Source organism: Mandrillus leucophaeus, unplaced genomic scaffold, assembly GCF_000951045.1.
Source record: "Mandrillus leucophaeus isolate KB7577 unplaced genomic scaffold, Mleu.le_1.0 Scaffold91, whole genome shotgun sequence".
In the NCBI taxonomy this organism is placed as follows: domain Eukaryota; kingdom Metazoa; phylum Chordata; class Mammalia; order Primates; family Cercopithecidae; genus Mandrillus; species Mandrillus leucophaeus.
In genome coordinates, this window is record NW_012109919.1 from 1,128,536 (window position 1) to 1,150,895 (window position 22,360).

At 43.1% G+C, this 22,360-nt stretch overlaps 1 protein-coding gene across 1 annotated transcript in view; it reads right to left on the reverse strand.

The window, feature by feature from the left end:
• Positions 1-22,360, reverse strand: part of IGF1R (insulin-like growth factor 1 receptor) — a 270,338-nt gene that overhangs the window by 65,058 nt on the left and 182,920 nt on the right. Inside the window, exons 3-5 of the mRNA XM_011969828.1 lie at positions 8,721-9,033; positions 2,860-3,008; positions 184-328 (exon numbers count right to left, since the gene is read on the reverse strand). Coding sequence (XP_011825218.1) covers positions 184-328; positions 2,860-3,008; positions 8,721-9,033 — 607 coding nt within the window. The remainder of the gene's footprint in view (positions 1-183; positions 329-2,859; positions 3,009-8,720; positions 9,034-22,360) is intronic.

Consider the following 22,360-nt stretch of genomic DNA (forward strand, 5'->3'; position numbering starts at 1 on the left):
CAGCAAGAATGGAGAATCATGACTCTACCCAACACCTACTCGAGCAGCACAGGCAATACTGCGGCTTCTTCCTTTCTTCTATTTAACAAGGCAGGGAGGGCTCTTACCTCAGCAACAGTTTTACAAGTATGCTGCTTATTTTGTAATAGGAGAACATCAGCTCATGAAATTTGGGGCACTTACCCTTCTAGCTGCTCCTCTCCTAAGATGAGGCGAAGGTTTTTTAGGAAGGACAAGGAGACCAAGGCATGGGAATGGCGGATCTTCACGTAGCCCGTCACCACCTCGATGAGCCCCATGAAGTTCTCCAGTTCTGAAGCAATGTTATCTACATTGAAAGGGGATCGTGTCACTGTGTGCTCACTTGGTGTAAGGGTGACATACTTGGATTCTTACAAACACAAGTGAGAACAATTCAATGGCAGGTGCCCCCTGAGATGCTCAGGCTCCCAGCACAGGACTGGCCATTCCCGGACAAAAGCACGCTTCCCTGGCTTGACTCTCAACAACCACTCCTGGAATGAGGCCTCCCAGGCAGGGGAAGGCAAGTTTCTAGGAGGTTGGGGGTACTGCAGCTCTCAAGCTGATCATAAATACCAGACTGGCAATTAGCTAAGGCTGACAAATATAGGGAACGTCTTTTAATATGCTCTGTCAACAGACAGTATGGCCTCCACAGTACAAGGGCATGACTAAATCAACATCATTTTCTCCATCTCATTCAGAACTGCCTTTGCTGTCTTTCTAATTCCTAAGATACAGGAATCTATATTTAAAGGTTCCATTTTACTAAGACGAGAAGAAAATATACCAAAATGTTAACAACGGCTATCTATGAGGGATTTTTAAAAATTCATTTCTGCATTGCTAAGTTTTCTATAATATTTACGTATTGCTTTTGGAACTAGAAAATAGTTGGAAAAATAGTTGCTAATACAGATATACAAACATAATATGCAAACAACAGGTTTCCTTTCATCTTGTTTAGTCTACCCTTTCCCCTAGTAAATAAAAACCAATTTTCAGTTCAACTAACGCTAAAATTTTAATAAAGACCATAATGAACTGGGTGTGGTTCAATTAATGGGATTTTACTGTGTATAATTTATGAAGACATATTTAATAAAAGGCTCTATTTTGCTTTGAGTTGATACAAATAAAATAAGGGTACTAAAGGATAAAGCCCTACATCTAATTTAACAGCTTTCCAAGAAAAATTAAAGGGAAATTTAAGTTGAAAAGATGAGAGCTTGTGTGCAGTTGATGTTTTAAGGAAGAGATCCTGAATTTTAAATGTGGGGCAGGAAGCATGCCTTAGTCAAGATCAGGAAATTTCCCCTATAATGAGATGTCCCATCATCCTAAATCCAATCTATTTCCTGCAATGGACATAAACCGGAAGACACACTTCATCATCATGTATAAATATGCACCAATTCCTTCGTAAAATGATACTTCTCCATGGATTTAATTCACAGATTGAAATTTTATCTTCAGAGGAAGATAAAAAAGTTTAGGCACTCAAAAGGTATGTTCTAGGGATAAGCAAATTAAAAGTAAATGAGAAAATGCAGACACAGCCAAAAGAATTAAACTTCAGAAGTACCATGAGAGCAGGGAAGCCCTAGTTGTGGGGAACAGAGTTACCTTCATCATGGAGGACTGAGAGTGGGTATATTGTGAACAACAGCAAGGGATATCAACAAAGTCAGAAGAAATAAGCAAAAACTTGTTTCTGTCCTTTCTAAACCTTAAGAAAACAGTTTATTCATTTAACAAATATTAAGGAAAAGCAAATTCTCAAAATACATTATTTTTCCTCTCAAACTGTAAAAAAAAAATTCTTCATAAAAGGATTTCCCCAAAAAATTCCTTTCAACTTGAAAGTCTTTTTACAGTATTTATTCTAGCTTATAAAACTATCAGTACCTTGAACAAGTGGTCCCAGTAGCAGAGAATTTAAGGCACCATTACTAGAAGCCCTTGGCAATGAAAAAATCACAAGTGAAAAGATTTTTTAAATTATCCAGGCATGGTAGGGTGTGCCTGTAGTCCCAGCAACGTGGGAGGCTGAGTAGAAGGATTGTTTGAGACCAGGAGTTCCAGGTTACAGTGAGCTATGATTGTGCCATTGCACTCCAGCCTGGGTGACACAGTGAGACTCTGTCTCAAAACAAAACAAAGAAACAAACACACAAAAAAACAAAGAAGTGAAGAGATCGCAGGCTAAGTCAGTGGGAAATCCTTTGCACAAATCCAACTCAGAAGCAACTTACCAGGAATGCCATCTACTGCAAATATCGGTCATTGTACGGAGGTGAGACTGAAACTTTACGTACACAATGACACATACTTGTATCCTTTTGTCTCTCACAAGTAAATTTGGCAATCTAGCATTCTTTTGGACTTCATAAAAGTTTAACGTGATATCACTAAACTTCCCTCTGCTCAGTCTTCTCAGTAAATTCAAGTAACGATCACTCTTTAGACTTGAAAGATGTGTGGATTTGGCTACAGCTGGAGTCTGCTGAGTCACACCTCTGATCCAATGGTCTCTTCTGGGGTTTGTATGTGTCAGGGCTTGCCTCTCCTATGCAAGATGTGACTAACAAAAAGATGAGCGATGACCCTCTTTACAGGAATAAATGATGTGCCAATGGCTAAAAAACAGATTGCCTTTCAATCTGTTTTTTATCTTTCAGGGAAACTCAAAGAAGAGACGTCATGCATGAGGCTTACACACCATGTTGTTTATCTAAGCCCATATTTTAGTGGTGACTCAGGGACAGGAGCATGAAAAGCATCAACAAAAGAAAACCATGAGATCTAGCCATTTTTTCAGTGGGATGAAATACTTACTCCCCCGTCGGATGTTAATGAGCAAATTGCCCTTGAAGATGGTGCATCCTTGGAGCATCTGAGCAGAAGTAACAGAATCAATGGTCTTTGTTTTCTTTTCTTCCTCACAGACCTTGGGGCAAGGACCTTCACAAGGGATGCAGTACATGCTGTTGAAGAAAAAAAAAAATCAAAAACACAGATAATTGAGTCTGCCTTCTTGCATTAAAAAAGTCATAAGGATACGCTTTTTATTGTTATTACAGCATGCATTAGAAAAAGCAACTGTTTTAAAGTGTTCGTGTGGTCACATGGTATATCATTCCCAAGCCCACCCAAGATAAGCCACTCACATTGCAACCAAAAGGAGAAAGAGCCTACAAAGGAAGAGCGTGTTGCTTGCTTCCAGACAAAATACATGATGCATCCTCAAGGCATTTGTGTATCATAGCCTGTTGACTGATGAGCCAGCTGGTTCCATGTGGGAGAGATAGTGTTGCAGAAAGGAAGCTCTGGGGGTTCTCTGGAGGAACACAGAGCTGCTTTCTGATATTGTGACCCTGGCCTGTGTACCTGGAGGAGTGGCTAGGAGAGAAGACAGGGACAGCAAAGGGACTGTAGTGTCTCTGCCTAACAGTAGTCCAGCTCCTGCAGTCAGTGTCTCAGGGAAGCCCAGTGACGGATGCCAAAAGGCATGTGGTACAGCGCAGATCCATTATTTTCTTGCTAAAGCACAACTGAAATTATTTCTTGACAGTGTTTTGCAGAAACTTGTAAACTGATCCAAATGTTGTTTTCGCTGCATACACAATAAAAGCAAGGGGTTTCCATTACGTTGTAATGAGCTCTTATTTCAAATGCTATCCTGAACATGGCACAAACCACCAAGAGTCAGGGACAAGAAAGACTGGCACTTTCCCTGCTTACCTGCTGTTATTTACGAAATAGCAGACAAAACGCTAACCTAGCAGCTGAACCTTTGGGATCTATAGTTATATATAGAACAATGGTCAGAAAGTTGAATTGATTTCCAAACAAGACAAATGATACGACCTTTTGCGACGTGTGTGTTAACAGGATGGTAAGTTGGGGAGCCATTACATGTACATTATTGTTCTTAAATCATCTCTCAAATTTCATGAAGTAAAAACATTCAAGAAAAACAGTGTAAATTACAGCTCTTTTTATTAATGTCCCTTCCCCCTATCTATGAAGGTTATTTTGTATCTAAGACAAAGATGTAGGGTTCTGTTTTGTTTAAAAGCTAATAGGTAAACAAAACTTTTCTGGTATTTTCCTATTGCGTGTTTGGGAGAATGGGGATCATGGCTTCCAGAAGGCTCCTGCAGGAACTGGACCCACCCACAGATGGGGAGTCCTTCCTCTACCATTGCACTCACCATTCTCATTTCTAGCCTGGGTTGGGGGCTTACCTTCAGCACTTTTTTACTTGGTCTTCTGTTGTTTCTAATTTATCTACATACCCTATAAACTCCCACTCTCCCTTTAAAAAAACATTTTATTTTAAAATAATTATAGAGTCACAAAAAGTTGCAAAGATTTACAAAGTTACAGAGAGATCCCACATAGCCTTCATCCAATTTCCTCCAATGGTCACTACATCTTACATCATGATAATGCAGTATCAAACCTGGAAATTAACTGTGTGTGTGTGTGTGTGTGTGTGCGCGCACGCACGTGCCCGCATGGTGCTCTGTCACTGATCACTTGTGTAGATTTGTGTAATCACTACAATCAAGATACAGAACTGTTCCCTCACCACAGAGCTCTCCCTGATGCTACCTGTTCATACTCACTGCCCTGCTCAACCTAGTCCCCAATGTCCCTAACACCTGGCAACCACTTATCTGTTTTCCATCTCTATAATCTGTCTTTTTTTTTTTGAGACAGGGTCTCACTCTGTTGCCCAGGCTAGAGTGCAGTAGCATGATCTCAGCTCACGATAATCTCCACCTCCTGGCGGTTCAAGTGATTCTCCTGCCTCAGCCTCTGGAGTAGCTGAAACTACAGGTTTGCACCACCATGCCTGGCTTCTATATTTTTTTTTTTTGAGACAAGAATCTCACTCTGTCACCCAGGGTGGAGTACAGTGGCGCAATCTTGGTTCACTGCAACCTCAGCCCTTCTGGGTTCAAGTGATTCTTCTGCCTCAGCCTCCTGAGTAGCTGGGATTACAGAGACGGGTCACCACGCCCAGCTAATTTTTGTATTTTTAGTAGAGATGGCGTTTCACCAAGTTGGCCTCCTGACCTCAAGCAATCTGCCCACCTCAGCCTCCCAAGGTGCTGAGATAGGTTATGAGCCACTGTGTCCGGTCAAACTTTGTATTTTTAGTAGAGACAGGGTTTCACTATGTTGGCCAGGCTGGTCTCGAACTCCTGACCTCAGGTTATCCACCCACCTCAGCCTCCCAAAGTGCTGGGCTCACAGGCGTGAGCCACCTCGCCCGGCTATAATCTGTCATTTTGAGGATGTTGTATAAATGGAATTATACAGTACGTGATCTTTTGAGGTTGGCTTTTTCACAGAGCATAACGTTCTTGAGATCCATCCAAGCAGTGTACTTCAATGGTTTGTTCCTTTTTATTGCTGAGTAATAATATTCCATGGTGCGGATGTCTCACAGTTTGTTTAACTAATTACCTATCATAGGACATCTGAGTGATTTCCAGTTTGGGGTTATTACAAATAAAGCTGCTACGGACGATGGTGTACATGTTTTTGTGTTGACATAAATTTCATTTCTCTGGGATAAATATCCATGGTTACAACTGCTGGGTTGTAACGTAAGTGTATGTTTAGTTTATCTCCATCTTTCACTCAAATAGAAAAATCTGAAGCTGGGTACAGTGGCTCACATCTGTAATCCCAGCACTTTGGGAGGCTGAGGCAGCAGGATCACTTGAGCCCAGGAATTTGAGGCTGCAGTGAGCTATGATAGTGCCACTGCACTCCAGCCTGGGCGACACAGCCAGTCTATCAAAGAGAAAAGAAAAGGGGGAGAAAAAAAGGAAACAATCGTCTTTGGTAAAAAGTCTAGGAGTCATTGGGCACTTAAAAAATGTTTTTCTAAGAAATGTTTTGATAACATGTTTATAGATTAAGCTTCCTCAAATCCATTATGGTATAGAGAAGGTATAAACAAGATAAAAAAATAAATATTTTAAAGTAATTGTTAAGTAAGCCTCAAAGGCAGAGAGAAGGGAATTTATTATTCTTTATGGTGTTTTATTTTTAAACAAAAAGGCAGATGTATAGTTTTGAATGGACTGTAAGAATGAATAGGGGAAATAATGGCTCAATTCTCTGAAGAGTGTGCTAGAGCGGAAGAAACAACACTGTCAAACGGACAGCATTCCCACTTTGCCACAACTCTGGTGGCTGCAGAATGACCAAAGGCCTCCAAATGTCATTCAGAAAATGTATTCACAAAACAAAGATGATAGCATACTGAGTTCATGGACAAGCTACTGTTCCCCTAACCCCACCCCAAGGAGCAAGGTGATGTCTGAATAGTGGCTGAGCCTCAACTTGGTTCCAGGCACTGCCCCTGGGCCCGAGGTGTGCACCAGTAAAGGCCCTTTTACACTCAAAGGCTGCCAACAAAATGTGAGTACAATGCGGTAGACTGATTCTGGACATAATATGTATCCTCTGCAGCTCACTGAAGTCCTTGGCCTATTTATCATTTTAAAGTATTCAGAGTAATTTTGTTCTTCTTGTTACTATCCTAATGGTTATACAAATCATAAGAGGCAGAAAGTTGCTCTACATCTAATACTATAAAAGAAAATGAGTATTATCTTTGATTTGAAGGTAAACCTACAGTAGAAGCTGCATCTCCAAATAATACACTAGAAAAAGAACCCCTTTATAAACACTTGCTCGATGTACTTTATAGAAATAAACTGCAGCAAAAATTATATTTAAAATTAACATCTACTTTTCGAATGATAAATGATATTTATTTATTTATTTATTTTGAGACAGAGTCTCACTTTGTTGCCCAGGCTGGAGTACAGCGGCGCGATCTCGGCTCACTGCAAGCTTTGCCTCCCGAGTTCATGCCATTCTCCTGTCTTAGCCTCCCGAGTAGCTGGGACTACAGGCACCCGCCACCAGGCCTGGCTAATTTTTTGTATTTTTAATAGAGATGGGGTTTCACCCTGTTAGCCAGGATGGTCTCTATCTCCTGACCTCACTTCGTGATCCGCCTGCCTCGGCCTCCCAAAGTGCTGGGATTACAGGCGGGAGCCACCACACCTGGCCGATATTTTTATATTTGTAGAATAGATTTTGACAGACTCAGAAAGACAGGCCCCCTGGTGCTAATCACGAAGAAGGCATTTTGTCCACTAAAACAGCACTTTCCTAAAAGTCCTTTTTTTTTTGAGACAGAGTCTCTGTTGCCTGTGCTGGAATGCAGTAAGGTGATTTTGGCTTATTTCAGCCTTGACCTCAAGGGCTCAGGTGATCCTCCCACTTCCAACTCCCGAGTAGCTGAGACTACAGGTGTGTGCCAACACGCCCAGCTAATCTTTGTATCTTTTGTACAGACAGGGTTTGCATGTTGCCCAGGCTGATCTTGAACCCATGGGCTCAAGGGATCTGCCTACCTCGGCCTCCCAAAGTGCTGGGATTACAGGGGTGAGCCCCTAAAAGTTCTTTACTCTGCTCCAGGAAAGGGAACAGCAACCCCAAATCTCCAATCTTCTTTTGCTTTCAAAATTGTAGTTCCCACATTTCTAAACAATGTTAGCATCTTATTTTCAAAAGCATAAACCCAATCTTCTTTTGCTTTCAAAGTTATAGTTACCACATTTCTAAACAATGTTAGCATCTTATTTTCAAAAGCATAAACCAATGACAAATTTGTAGAAGTCCAGTTGACATGTACAAAAGGGATGGCATTTGTTATAAGAAACTCCATTTTTTTTTTTTTTTTTTTTTTGGAGACAGAGTCTCGCTCTGTCGCCCAGGATGCAATGAAGTGGTGTGATCTTGGCTCACTGCAACTTCTGCCTCCCAGGTTCAAGCAATTCTCCTGCCTCGGCCTCCCGAGTAGCTGGGACTACAGGCACGTCCCACCATACCCGGCTAATTTCTGTATTTTTAGTAGAGACAGGGTTTCACCACGTTGGCCAGGCTGGTCTCAAACTCTGACCTCAGGTGATCCATGCACCTCAGCCTCCCAAAGTGTTGAGATTACAGGCGTGAGCCACGTGCCCGGCCATAAGGAAATTCTTTGCTTCCCAAGTGAAGTCTCAAAGTTCAGGAAGGAAAATGAAGGACATGATGAGCACTGAGGGAGGGTCAAGGTAGAGGGGGATGAGAGGAAGGAAGTGTTGATGGGAAAATGTTGCTTATTTTAAGCTACTGCTTACTCTGAGCTGCTGCTAGCTCTTGCACTAAGATGTTTAGGTCTGCTTGCTGGTCTCAAGGATGGTGGTGGGGGCTTGGCCTGTCTTTTCTCTTGCACTTCCAAAGCCTCACCTGGCTAGCAACACCTAGACTAGGAAAATCTAAAACTATAGTCCCGTCTTAGATGCCAGCTTGGCAAGTACCCAGGGAGACCATGAACTCTGGGTATTGAAACTAGCAAGCAAGTACTTAATTTCAAATGGCCAGGCAGTATGCACTTAAAAAATAAAACAAACTGGTGAGGGGGGCCAGTAAGCCATGCCAATTGTTCCCAGAATCTCACCAAACATTTAAGGTAAGCCAGCCCTCTCAAACTGACCCACCTCAGTTAACTTCCTGAGGGCTGCACCCAGATGAAACAACTGACAGTCTACTTTTCTGTGCCAGGGTGGCGGGTGGAGTGGGGGCGGGTAGTGACCACAGGTGTGGCCACGACTGACCTCTGGCTGCCGTTGCGGATGAAGCCTGAGGGGCACTCTTGCATGCACTCGCCGTCGTGGATCACGAAACCCTCGGAGTCGCTGCTCTCGGCGCTGAGGATGTTGGCGCAGAAGTCACGGTCCACACAGCGCCAGCCCTCAAACCTGTAGGTGTTGGGCGGGCAGGCAGGCACGCAGACACCGGCGTAGTAGTAGTGGCGGCAAGCTACACAGGCCGTGTCGTTGTCAGGCGCGCTGCAGCTGCCCAGGCACTCGGGGTGGCAGCACTCGTTGTTCTCGGTGCATGCCCTCTTCCCACAGGCACTCGGGCACACTGTGGAGACAGAGGAGAGACGGAGGTGAGACGGGGCAGGGGTGGCACCGCCTTCTCTGGGCCTGGCCAGCATCCTTCTGCATCATTCACTGCTACCACCAGCACCAGATCGCTCACTGAGGAGACAATACAAAAACACGCTACGAAATCCTCTGCCCAGCCACTTAGACCTGCAGAGAGTAGATATATTTAAAGTTCAGCCTGTCCTAGGAACTCCTTGTTTGGTCTGGAACAAACCATTAGCTTCGGTGATCCTGATCCTCTCTCTTCCCATCTGTAAAATGAGGGAGATAATACCCACTTTTGAAGGTTGCCTCAGGCATGGGTGAGCCAGTGTAAGCCCTACAGGAACCCTATGGTTCATTAGTAATTTAAAAGGCATTGTGCTATGCTCACTTTGCATTTCAAATATGTTCCTTACTGAAAACTCTTTTAAAGCCTTAGTGTGTAGAAATGCTTATTTTGAAAATGATTAAACTACACTCTATAGTAAAGATGATAGCATTCAAAATGACCTCAGGAAAATTTCTGTTGGCTTAGATGATATCAAAGGTGTTACCCCAAATAAGCCATGATATCCTAACCTGTAAGATGACCAAGAAGTCACCACGTCTGAGGGTCATTCTCAAGTCCAAGAACATGCGTTTGTTACAGGAAAGGGGTCCTGACCCAGATCCCAAGAGAGGGTTCTTGGATTTTACTCAAGAATAATTCAGGGTGAGTCTATAAACTGAAAGCAAGTTGATTAGGAAAGTAAAGGAACAGAAGAACCAGGACAGAGCGGTTGCCCATTTTTATGGTTATTTCTTGATGATATGCTCAACAAGGGGTGGATTATTCATACCTCCCCTTTTTAGACCATATAGGGTAACTTCCTGATGTTGCTATGGCATCTGTAAACACTCATGGCGCTGGTGGGAGTGCAGCAGTGAGGACGACCACAGGTCACTCTCGTCACCATCTTGGTTTTGGTGAGTTTGGGCCGGCTTCTTTACTGCAACTGTTAGATCAGCAAGGTCTTTATGACCTGTATTTTGTGCTGACCTTTAATCTCATCCTGTGACTTAGAATGCCTTAACCGTCTGGAATTCGGCCCCATTTTACCTAGATCCTATTCAAGATGGAGTTGCTCTGGTTTCAATGCCTCTGACAGGTGGGTGAGTAGTATCTCTGAGCCCACAGAACCACAGGATATTAGAAGCCATTTCCTCTAAGCCTCTTTGTGTGCTAAAGTTAAATCAGTGTCTAATAACCACAGATCCATGTGTACATCCCAAATAGATGAGCTGGCATTTATTTCCATAACAATTCTGTCATGATCACACTCTGTGGGCTGTTAGTCTTACTTGTAAATTAAGTATAAATCAACAAAATATGAAATCTGGTTTGCATTATACATTTCCTACTTTATCCTCAAATTGGAAAACAATACAAAATTATTTAAATGTGTATGTTTTTGACTCTGACCTGCAATACTGAGTGGAGATTCTAGAATTCGTTTTTTCTTGTAATAAAAATACATGATGAAAAAAATCAGAGATCACAAACAAGTAAAGAGAATACAGAGAACGAGTAAGTCCATGTACCCACAAGTGACCCCTTTATTAATATCTTCATGCAGACCTTCCCTGGTCATTTCTTATGTATGTACATGGACATATAAATACAAGTATCTATAAAAAGGGCAAGCCATTCTGAAAGCTTTTTTTTTTTTGGCACAAAAGGTTGTGAATTCCACAAACATTTAACAGCAGTACTACATCCCATTGTAGAATGTATCATAAGTTACACCTGTTCCCAACTATAAGATATTTCCTTTACTTTTTATTATTGCAATCGGCAAAGCAATCTTCATGAGCACCCTTAACATTTCGTTCGGATCAATTTCCAGAATTCATCTTGTTGGGTTAAACTGTCCTCTAGAAAGTTTGTACCAGTTTATATACCCACTAGTTGCCTCCAAGAGTTCCTATAGGTGAACTTGAAAACAGATATCAGAACTTGGACACGCAAATAAACAGTGTTACCTCTGAAGAAAATTGCTGTGATACTGTCAAGTTTAAAATACTTTTGCAACTTTCTCTTTTGAAGTCATCCTTTGACAGAAAAAACAGGTTGCCTTCCATTATTTATTCTTCTTATCGTTTTCAGTAATTTTTAGTTGGGAATATTGCCATCCAGTTACAGACTACATCTCCCAGTCTTCCTTGTAGCTAGAGGTGACCCTATGACTTAAGTTCTGGCCAGCGAGATATAAACAAACTTTTTGACTGGAAGACTCCTGAGAACAGAGAGGGCATGGCCATCCTGCTCCTTGATGGCTGGAATGCAGTAGTAATGCTTGGAGCTCAAGTACCAACCTTGGACCACAAGGTGAAACATCAAGAATGGTGAAGCACAATAAAAGGAACTTAGTACCTCACGAGAGTGGGGTCGCTAGGCTAACCCTGGACTGCTTACTCTAGACATCTTTAGATGCAAGAAAATACACTTTTATCTTGTTTCAATGACTGCTATTCATATATGCAACTGAACTAATCCCAACTGAGACATGTCTTCAGAGCTATCTATAAAGTAAAGAAGAAACCCATTCCTGTCAGTTTATGCCATTTTGTTGATAAGGATTGGCTCTCAATGACTCCAGGCTATTTCCAAAAACTAATCTAACCCACAAGTAATAAGGAGTTACCCATCTCTGATCACACCATAAAAGTATGCATTTTATGAGTTCCTAAAATGTTGGGATATATATGCTGTCTGACAAGGTGACTTTCTTGAAGAGGATAACACAAATTTGAATTTACAAACCTAGTATATTTGCTGTAAACACACACACACACTCTCTCTATCATCAAGTCCCCACTTGAAGACAGTTAATAATTTCAAATATATCCATTACAGAGGTCACGTCAAGGTCCAAGATCTAAAGATACACTGAAATTGGGTATCCCAATTTCATGTTTTTAAACTGGTAACAACAGAATATAATTCCATCTATTCTTCATTTATTCATTTAGCAACCATTTAATGTGTGCTGCACCTGTGTGCCAGAGAGATGCATGCAGGACCAGTGCCAATCCTGTCCCCAAGGAATGGACGACACAGCAAGTACAGTCGTGAGTGGAGCTGCCTGGTGTTTCCTGGACTTCTGGGTGCTGGGGAAGGTTTTGTGGAGTTGCAAGTGGAAAGATGAGCAAGGGAGGAATAAAGAACATGGCAGGCGCAATCACATGTAAATGCTTGTAAAAGCAACGGGGTCACTATGGGTGTAAGGGCTGGGTGTTAATGAAGAAGGCCAGGGACCACGGCTCAGGGAGGCACCGAAGGCCTGTCCAAAACGGTTTAGCCCAACTGTGGATAATATGAAACCATGGAGAGTTTTAGGCAAGGGAACAACATGGCCAGATTTTCGTATCAGAAAGGTTACCTGGCAGCAGTGCCAGCGGCATGATGATCAGAGAGGGTAGGATTGAAAGGAGAGAGGGACCAGGCTGGAAGAGAACACACTTTCAGCTTATGTTATTCCCACAAAATTCACATTGTATAATAGATCTGTGAGGTTCAATAAAACTGGCTAGAGAAACAACTCTCACATTCCTGCTCATCAGGCGTGTGCCAGCAGTATTAAGAATACACCCATCTCGGAGCACTGAAGTCCCTGGAGGTTGCTCTTCAGACATCACCATCACCATGCTTTGTCATTAGAGGAAGGAAACACTGATTGAGAATCTTACCGTCATCATCAGAGACTAACTGGGGGGACCAACATCTACTTGCAGAATCCCTTTCCCTGACAATTTAAAGAAAACATTACATAAAATGATGTGTAATAGACATTAAGATCAAGTAGCTATTAATGCAGTAGTAATAACTCAAGAATGTTGAAAAGAACAGAAAAATGTCCCTCTGCACTTGCTTGCAAATGATTATACCTAAATATCAATGTCGGGCTTTTCCAGGATGAGAAAGAAAGAAAGAAAAAAAAACTTTACAAAGTACTTGTAGACATATTCTGCATTTCCCACACATCTGAACAGTGGTCCCCCAAAACCTCCCAAAGGAGTGAGTGAAATTGTATTATCCAGTCAGTCAGTTCGTGCCACAACCAATACACAGGCTGGGGAAGTCGGGTTTGTTTCGGTGGTGGGAGCTATTTCTGAAGGAACTTCAGTAAAACCAACCAGGAAAAATAATTTTCTTTATATACAGAGCAACTTCTTAAAGGGATCACAAATCAAGGGGTTCCTTTGTGTTAAATGATGCAAACTATGCATAAACACATGCTAGATGCGGGAGTAGCAATGGAATGTGATGGGGAGAAGAGGGGAAGGTCAAAAGGAAAGATGATGTGTTTGTTAGAGGACGAACTGTGTAAATAAGTATTGCTCCAGAGACGGCCACCATGCTCCCCTCACTGAAGCACAACCTGAAAGAATTTGGGAGGCAAGCAAGAGAACGCGAGCAAGTGCGGGATTAGAGTCCCGGAACCAGCTCCAGAAGCCCGCTGTAAATTTTGTCTCATCTCGATGTATATAAATATTATTAGTGTTCAGGACCATTAAGGGATTTCTTGAAAAGCCCCGGGCAGTGTGTCTCGCCAGCAGATGGATGGCTGTTCCATGTGAGCGCCAAAACTGAGAATTTCATCTAGTACCAAATTTCCATTACAGTGCTATGGGGGAAAGGAATGGACCCTCTTCTCTGGCTTCTATGAATAAACACACTGAGTGCGATTAAAGGCATTTCAGCTTTTAAAAATAGGAGGAAAGCAGAAGCTGCTATAAACTAACAAATATACAGAGAAAAAAGCAAACTGATTTTGCCCATGAGATCTTTCTATTCCTTGGAATTCTTAGTGACCAACAATAAAAACAAAGGCCCATCTAAACTGTTGGAAAAGCTAACAATATGTCCCACATCTACCACTAAAAGGATTGGTTCAGGGTCGTGATCACATAAAAACGAGGCACTGCATTTAAAAGCTCGTTCTCTTTTTTTATTTCCTTGGGGGGAGAGGAAAAAGAGTCACACGCATCTGCCTTTAACTCTCTCCTTCTCCAGAGTCCTTGAATGTATCAAATTATTTCTAGAGTTTTTTAAAAAACCATTTGTTTTTGTTCTTGCCAGAGTGTTTTTTTTTTTTTTTAAATAATCATTAATTTGGAGAAACCATTTTTAAAAACACACCATAGGCCGGGCATGGTGGCTCATGCCTGTGATCCCAGCACTTTGGGAAGCCGAGGTAGGCATATCACCTGAGGTCAGGAGTTCAAGACCAGCCTGCCCAACATAGAGAAACCCCATCTCTTACTAAAAATACAAAAATTAGCCAGGTGTGGTGGCATGTGCCTGTAATCCCAGCTACTTGGGAGGCTGAGGCAGGAGAACTGTTTGAACCCAGGAGGCGGAGGCTGCAGTGAGCCAAGATGGCACCACCGCACTCCAGCCTGGGCGACAGAGCTAGATCATGCCATTTTACTCCAGCCTGAGGAACAAGAGCGAAACTCTATCTCCAAAAAAAAAAGGATACTCAACCTCTTCACAAGGAACAAAACATGAAAGGGGGGGGTCACTTGGCCATACAATATTTTACAATGCAAACAATTTTATCCGCGATAATTTCTAGAGGAAAGAACTTATTTCTGTAGATGTTCAAATAAGGTAAAGCTTCTGAATCAAAATACAGAAGAGTTTAGGGCCGTCTCAGCTGTTTCTGGGTTGCCCTAAGGGACACTGTTCCATATAAACACAGGGAGGCTTTCCCTAGCAGGCATGCACCCTTATGCAGGAGTATTAACTGCTCCTAACTTCATGAAAGTGAGCTTCGACCTCCAAAGTGCATCAGAGAGACACATGGTCCAAAGAGATTTTATGATTCTCTTGCCTTGCCAGGAGAGGAACTGACCATCAGACAACACAGGGAGGAGAAGGACAGGGAGAGGAGGGGAGGGCAAGCGAGGGGCTCTAAGTAAACTGACATGCAGGGTCCTCCCCCACCCGAACAGAAGTCCACCCAGGCCATGGGCATTCTTCTCCAGAAAGGACTTAGCTCAGCTGAGGGAATGAGAAAGGCTTCTTTGGATTTTAGCAGTCAGGCCTCAGGTAGGTTACACCCTATAAACCTGGCAGGTTCAGGACTCAGCCCAGCCCTCCCAGGGCTCACAGCCTGAGGACAAGCAGTGGGAATATGAGCCAGTAGCAAGCAAAGGGCAGATTAGGGCTGCTTGCCAGGGGAAGGGACTTCCAGGCCAAAGCTGGAAAAGTGAGTAGGAGCTAGCAGGTGCATGGGGATGTTGGCAGAGCCGACAGAGAGTGTGGGCCAAGAGAAGCAAAGGTAACAAAGAAAACCTCGGCACGACTGAAGGATGGAAGCACTGGGGACAGAGGGGAGGGGAGACTGGGAGGAAAGATGGTGTGCCCCGAGGTAGGAGAGCCTGGAACAGTCTTTTAATCCAGCAATAGGAGTTTGGACTACTCTTAAGAGGAAAAAGACTATTTTAAGCAGGAGGCACATGATCAGATGTGCATTTTAGCCACAGCGGCCCAGATCATGTGCAGATGAGGAAAAGCAGGGTAGATTCAAGATACGTCCAGGACCATTTGGAAGGGTACAGAACTTTTTTTTTTTTTTTGAGACGGAGTCTCGCTCTGTCGCCCAGACTGGAGTGCAGTGGCGCTATCTCAGCTCACTGCAAGCTCCACTTCCCGGATTTTCGCCATTCTCCTGCCTCAGCCTCCAGAGTAGCTGGGATTACAGGCGCCTGTCACCACGCCCGGCTAGTTTTTTGTATTTCTAGTAGAGACAGGGTTTCACAGTGTTAGCCAGGATGGTCTCAATCTCCTGACCTCGTGATCTGTCTGCCTTGGCCTCCCAAAGTGCTGGGATTGCAGGAGTGAGCTACCGTGCCCCGCTGGGTACACAACTTTTCTTTTGAGAGGTACAGAAAGATTAGCTCAGTCTGGGACGTGTTGTTTTTGTGTACACATCCAAACGGAAATGCCTAGCGCACAGTTTGTATGGATGCAATCAGGCGCAATCTGAGCTGGAAATGTCCTGAGGTGTGGTCAGCAGATGGATGGAGAGGGGATTGTGGGTGGGGTGTGGGGGAGGTCTGAGGATGCCCGGGGGACCCAGGACAGATCCCAGCACACACCGTGGCCAAGGCTACCACCGTTCACAGGGGCCTAGCAACCCCCAGCAGAGTCTTCACTCCTTTAGAATACCCCACTCCTTTAAAAGAAATGTGTTCCAGTGGATTACAGCATATTCATCTGTGAATTCCCAGACCCATGTTTCACCCTTCTCTCTCCCCAAGTCTAGGTAACAATGATAATGTATTTGTGGAATTATCTGGAGCCTTGTGAACACGCTACCAAGGGCCTAAAGGCAAAGAGTTTTCAACCAAGGGTTGGTCCTTTCTGCCTTCTGTCTGGTCTTCAAACTAACCAGAGTGACAATAAAAAGAGCCCCTCCCTCAGGGGCTACTTAGGAAGCCTGTGTGCCCCGCTGCTTTTCCAGGGAGGCAGAGGCAGCCCAGCAAACACTTTCGACAGAAAGGGTATCTTTATTTCCAACACCCACGAATGACTGCAGAAGGGCTCAGGGAGCCCATGACTGGCACAGGAGGAGGACAGCCTGGCCAGGGCAGGCGCTGAGTCCACTCAGCCGACAGGTGTGCCACCATGCTCTCGCCTCATAAAATAATCTTCAATCAACCCTCGCTTTTGTCCTCTCACACATACTACTCTCCACCCCTATCACCCCAGTGAAGAACACAGTGATGGTGAGCACAGGCTTCTCAGGCTCAGAGAGCCACCGTATTGTACCTCGGCATATTAGTTTGAAGTTCTCTAAACAAGTCTGCTAGTTTGGAAAAGGAAGCTTAGTTGAAAATGTTTAGACCCATGAGGTAAAACCAAATGCTGCACATACACACAGTAAAGAAATATTTTCTCAAAATGAAGACAAGAGGATTCTGTCAAGCTTCTGGTCATCCTAAGGAATGGTTGAAGAAAAACCCCACTGAGCCACTGCCTAGAGATTCCAGGAAGAGTTTAAAACAACTTCCAAACAGGTTTCTGTCTGGAGCTGCAGCCATTATGTGGAAGCAGCTATGCATGGCAAAAGAAAGCTCAAGTGGCAAGCTCTGTGTCTTAAACATTCACAAAAGAAAATCACATTGGCAACATCACTCTTCTCAATGCCAAAAAGAAACAACCTCATTCTAGAGAAAATATCCCACTACAGTAGTTAGACCCAGAAGAAACACTTTATGGTCAGAATGGAAGATATCACAGTTTGTCTGTCTGAACCTAAATAAAAAGGTTTTCAAGAGAACCAGCGTTTTGGGGGTGCACCCAGGAGCACACAGAAAGGTACACACGAACAGAACTGTCAGTGTGCACGGCAGGGCTGGTTAGTCACAAGGCTGGACCACACCTTTCTGAACCTGTTAAGACAGAAGGCCTGAAAGCTCTCATTTTCTCCCAAGTCCAGTGTGTGCAAGGAGATCTTGCAGTCTTTGAAAGGGGTTGATTTTGAGTCCGCTGTCTTCCTAACAGGAAGAAGCCTAGACAAGGGTGAACTTCCTAAAGTACTAGGGTATACAGAAGGGGCGAGGAGTTACGTATTTTCACCCCTCGTCACTGTCCCTGTTCACTCTCTTCTACATTCCAGTCCCCTCTGAGGTGACACTGGGTTGCAGGACTGCTTTATGACATGCAAAAACAGGCAAGCAGCTTCTAGGGCCATGTTTACCAGCCCAGTTACCTGGCCCAGTTTACCAGCAACAAGTACTTACGCAGTCCTTTCTCCCTTTCATCCAATCATAGATTCTTAGATTTGAAGAGAAATTTACAGTCATCCATTGCATACTGATCTAAAACACTTCTTTACAAAAACCTGGGTGACCCTTCAAACAAAGTCTAAGGGAACTCATTACTTTCCAGGAAGTGCTACTCCACTGCCAGATAGCACCCATCTTGACCAACTTCCTCCATACACATATTAAAAATGTGCTTTCCTGTACTGAACCCTCCCCAGCCCTCATGCAGGCGTCTGACACACAGGGGAAGTGGGTGTTGCTTTGTACAGGTCAGACTTTCAAACAATATTCTAAGATGATGGTCATGGCTTCCCTCTGAACACCTTACTCAGTCACCACTCACGCAACATGCCCCAGACCTATTCTAACAGTACAGAAGCAGTCTGAACAGTGTAGAATATGACAGAACGAAAAGACAACAATGCTCTTTTTTGCCCAAAGCAGCTTGCTTGCAGTTTCTCTGTATGATCTTAAGAATAACTATCATCAAACATAGCTGGCTCACTCTGAGGTTCTTGTCACCTGAAATTCCTAGGTCTTCTTGTTCAGAGAAACTACTCAAATCTCTACTATATGAATGTAATTTATACTGGAGATTCTGAATACAGGACTCTGTGTTAATATACAGTTAATATTCACTAAGTATATTCCATGTGCCTTGCAATACATTAAGCATCTCACATACATTTCTGCATTTAACTTAATCCTCATAATGATCACAAGGGGGCGGTATCATTATCCTCATTTGTAGATGACCAAATGGTGGAACCAAGAGCACACAGCTGTTAAAAACTGCAAACCTGGGCTTGGAACCCAGATCCTCCTGATTGCTGATTGCAGCCTCTTTCCCTACTGTGTTTATGGTGGTATGTGGTTGCAGCATGTCTCTACTGTCTAAAACAAAGGGGTGGCCAGGCACAGTGGCTCATGCCTGTAATCCCAGCACTTTGGGAGGCGGGTGGATCACCTGACGTCAAGAGTTCAAGAGCAGCCTGGTCAACATGGTTAAAGCCCATCTCTACTAAAAATACAAAAATTAGCTAGGTGTGGTGGTACGCACCTATAGTCCCAGCTACTCGGGAGGCCAAGGCAGGAGAAGTGCTTGAACCTGGGAGGCGGAGGTTGCAGGGGGCCGAGATCGCACCACTGCACTCCAGCCTGGGCAACAGTGTGAGACTCCATCTCAAAAATAAATAAATAAATAAATAAATAAATAATTTTAAAAAATAATGAAGGGCTATGGGAGTTCATCTCACGCTACTTTTCCACTTGAGCATGCATCCAAAAAGACAGCACCCTTTTCTCCGCCACACTAAGAGGTGTACCACTTAGTCTGAAGGACAAAACCCAGGAAACACGACACTCTGGAAAAGGGTCAGGCATCCAGGTGATGCTAAGGAGACAACATGAACCCACTAAGGCCTTCTTTATTTATTGAGTTCCAGCAAATGGAGACCTCGAGGACTTTTTTTTTTTCCCTTCTCTGCAGAAGTGTACACGCAGAGTTTTCAGTCTTGCTGAGCTACATGAATTGATGAAGAAAATAAACTCTCATTATCTAATCTCATTAGTAAGACTTGTTTGGGTAGAACTGGCTCTGTGGGTCATTGAGTCTTTCTGGGTCTTGTTGTTCTGTCTCCTGATAGTACAGTCATTTATATATGGTTATGTTTGCCCTAAGGAACATGCTGCAGTAACTGCCTCTGATGAGAGGAGCTTCTGCTTCAGTTGTTGCAATTGAGCAGTGACCCTTGCTGATAAACCTGTGGATTTTGGTATCTGTGGGAGGTCCCAGAACGAATCCCCCATGGGCATCAAGAGAAAACTGTCTGTGGTACCAGTATGATGTCTTACAGGCTGTCAAGCTTGTGAAATTAAAGAACAAAGTCTGTTGTGGAGAACAAGAAAAAATGTAGTTCTACGCACGCCATCCCCTTGGTGGTACATATAATCAAGGCTCACAGAAATATTCAAGTTCCAAGTAGATTCTCACTGCCCAGGACAGAAGGCATGCCACAAGGTTTGGCTGCTGAATGTATCTGTGAACACTTAATTAATGAGCAAAAGAAATAATCATCTGACAGTGCCCATTGGATCACTTAAGCCTCCGGAACCAACATGCAACACTGGGCAGAGTATTAAGAAAAAAGAAAAACAAACAAACACCACAAAAAGGGCAAGCAAGAAACCAGAAGGAGGAAAGTTATAAATAGCATCATTATTAAATAGAGGTTTTGAGAGCTAATTAGTAAGGGTAAAGAGAGAGAAGCCATCAATGCAAAGAATTAACACAAAAGCTGAGGAGGAGGCTCAGGAATAGTCCTCTAGCTGGGCTGTTGGGATGGTATAGGTTATATGATTTTCCTCCTTCCTTCACACATTTTTTACAACAGCTTTACTGAGATCTAATTCACATACCCTATAACTCACCCATTTAAAGTGTACAATTTGGTAGCTTCTAGTATATTTAAAAGTTGTACAAACACCACCACAATTAATCTTAATATTTTTATCACCCCAAAGAAAAACCCAACATTCATTAGCCATGTTTCCCACCCCCTTTCCCTAGGCAATCACTATTATATTTTCTGTCTCTATAGATTTGCCTATTCTGGACATTTTACATGAATGGAATCAGACAATAGGTAGTATCTTTTGTGACTGGCTTCTTTTACTTAGCATAGGTAATGTTTTCAATATTTATTTCTGGTGTGGCACATATCAGTACCTCATTCCTTTTTATTTTCATTCATAAATTTTGACTTTCATGATTCACATCATGGGAAGATTAGCCCTGTAAACCTTTCTATTAATGTGTAGCGATAAAATCACAGGTACACTAGTCACAGGTTGGTGGAGAGAGGCCCTTCTGGATCTCAGAATCTATCTGCATTCTAGATTCATTTGAAAGGAAAAATGATTTGGTAACTCTATCAAACTGACTAAATTGTGCCATTCTTTGATACCAGGAAAAAAGAGAGACATCCAATCTGTCAGGGAATGTTCAACCCCCGTGTGCCTCCCCTCTGCTCCGAGTCAGCAGGACACCTGCTCTAATGATGGAGAATAAAATAATGGAATGAGCCTCATCTTTACAGAAATGCCTGGCAGAGGAAATGGATGCTGTATCACAGAAATCCTCCTTAGATGGCAGCAAGGGAAAAGCAAAGGAATAAAGTCCAATATTAAGAAGGGGCTGGGGGTGGAATTTGACCTTCTACTTCTTTTACTATCACTGTATTTTTATAAAACAATATTCTTTTAAAAAATATTCTAGTGTACTTTGAAATCATTCCCAAATTCTTTCTTTTAAACTCATATTCAAAGCCTATTTATAAATTTGGGAAAGAGACATAAGCTATAATGGTAACAAAGAAAAATCAAGGACAAAGGCAATGAAGAACACTGTGGAGTCCAGACTGGATGGCCCTGCTCCGGCGTTCTGGGGCGAGGTCATCATGGGCCAGGTTTCTTCACGCATGGACATACAGTGTCTCTCTCACAACCCACATCCCCCGCATCTTTTTTTTTTTTTGAGACAGAGTCTTGCTTTGCCACTTAGGCTGGAGTGCAGTGGCACAATCTAGGCTCACTGCAACCTCCACCTCCCGAGTTCAAGTAATTCTCCTGCCTCAGCCTCCCAAGTAGCTGGGATTATAGACGCCCACCACCACGCCAAGCTAATTTTTTGTATTTTTAGTAGAGACGGGGTTGGTTTCACCGTGTTAGTCAGGATGGTCTCGCTCTCCTAACCTTGTGATCCACCTGACTTGGCCTCCCAAGGTGCTGGGATTATAGGTATGAGCCACTGAACCCGGTCTTTTTTTTTTCTTTCAGGAGTCTTTCACGAACAAGAGAGAAATCACTGCAGAATGGGTGACTATTTTGCAACTCTTCCCAAGTGCTGTGAGCAACAGGCATATATACCTAAAGACACCCATCACTTAATACTGCCTGTCACAGATGCTTAAATGGACAGGGTGGAAAAAATATTCTTTTCACACACTTAAAAGTTACTTCAAGTTATTTTAAATTTGGAACTGTTTGTATATTCCTTATAAGTTTATAAAACTCACACTGTCCCTCCATGACTAACTAAAGTGGAATTGAGAGAGTATTCTATATTTATAACTTGACTGGTTGTTCGTGCTTACAGCCCTATTTCCATTCTCTGTTACTGTACACAGAGTTATGTGAGGTATTGTGGGCTCCTAAATGTTGCTGATTTCCTAACAAGGCAGGCCTGTGTCCTGTAGGGACAAACTGGGGACTGTTTTGACCAAGTGGAGGCCAAGCTCAGAGGGAGAGGCCTCCAGCTTTGTGGTGTTGGCTGCATCTCCTAAAACCAGTGTTAGGGCCCACTTCTGGGCAATTACATGGCTTACTGGTGTTGACCAAAGTATCAATGCTACCGATACACTGTCTATTACACATACCCTTAGAAGCTCAATGTTACACAGCTGGAGCTGCAAATGTCACTTCTGCCTATTTTGGTAGAAACT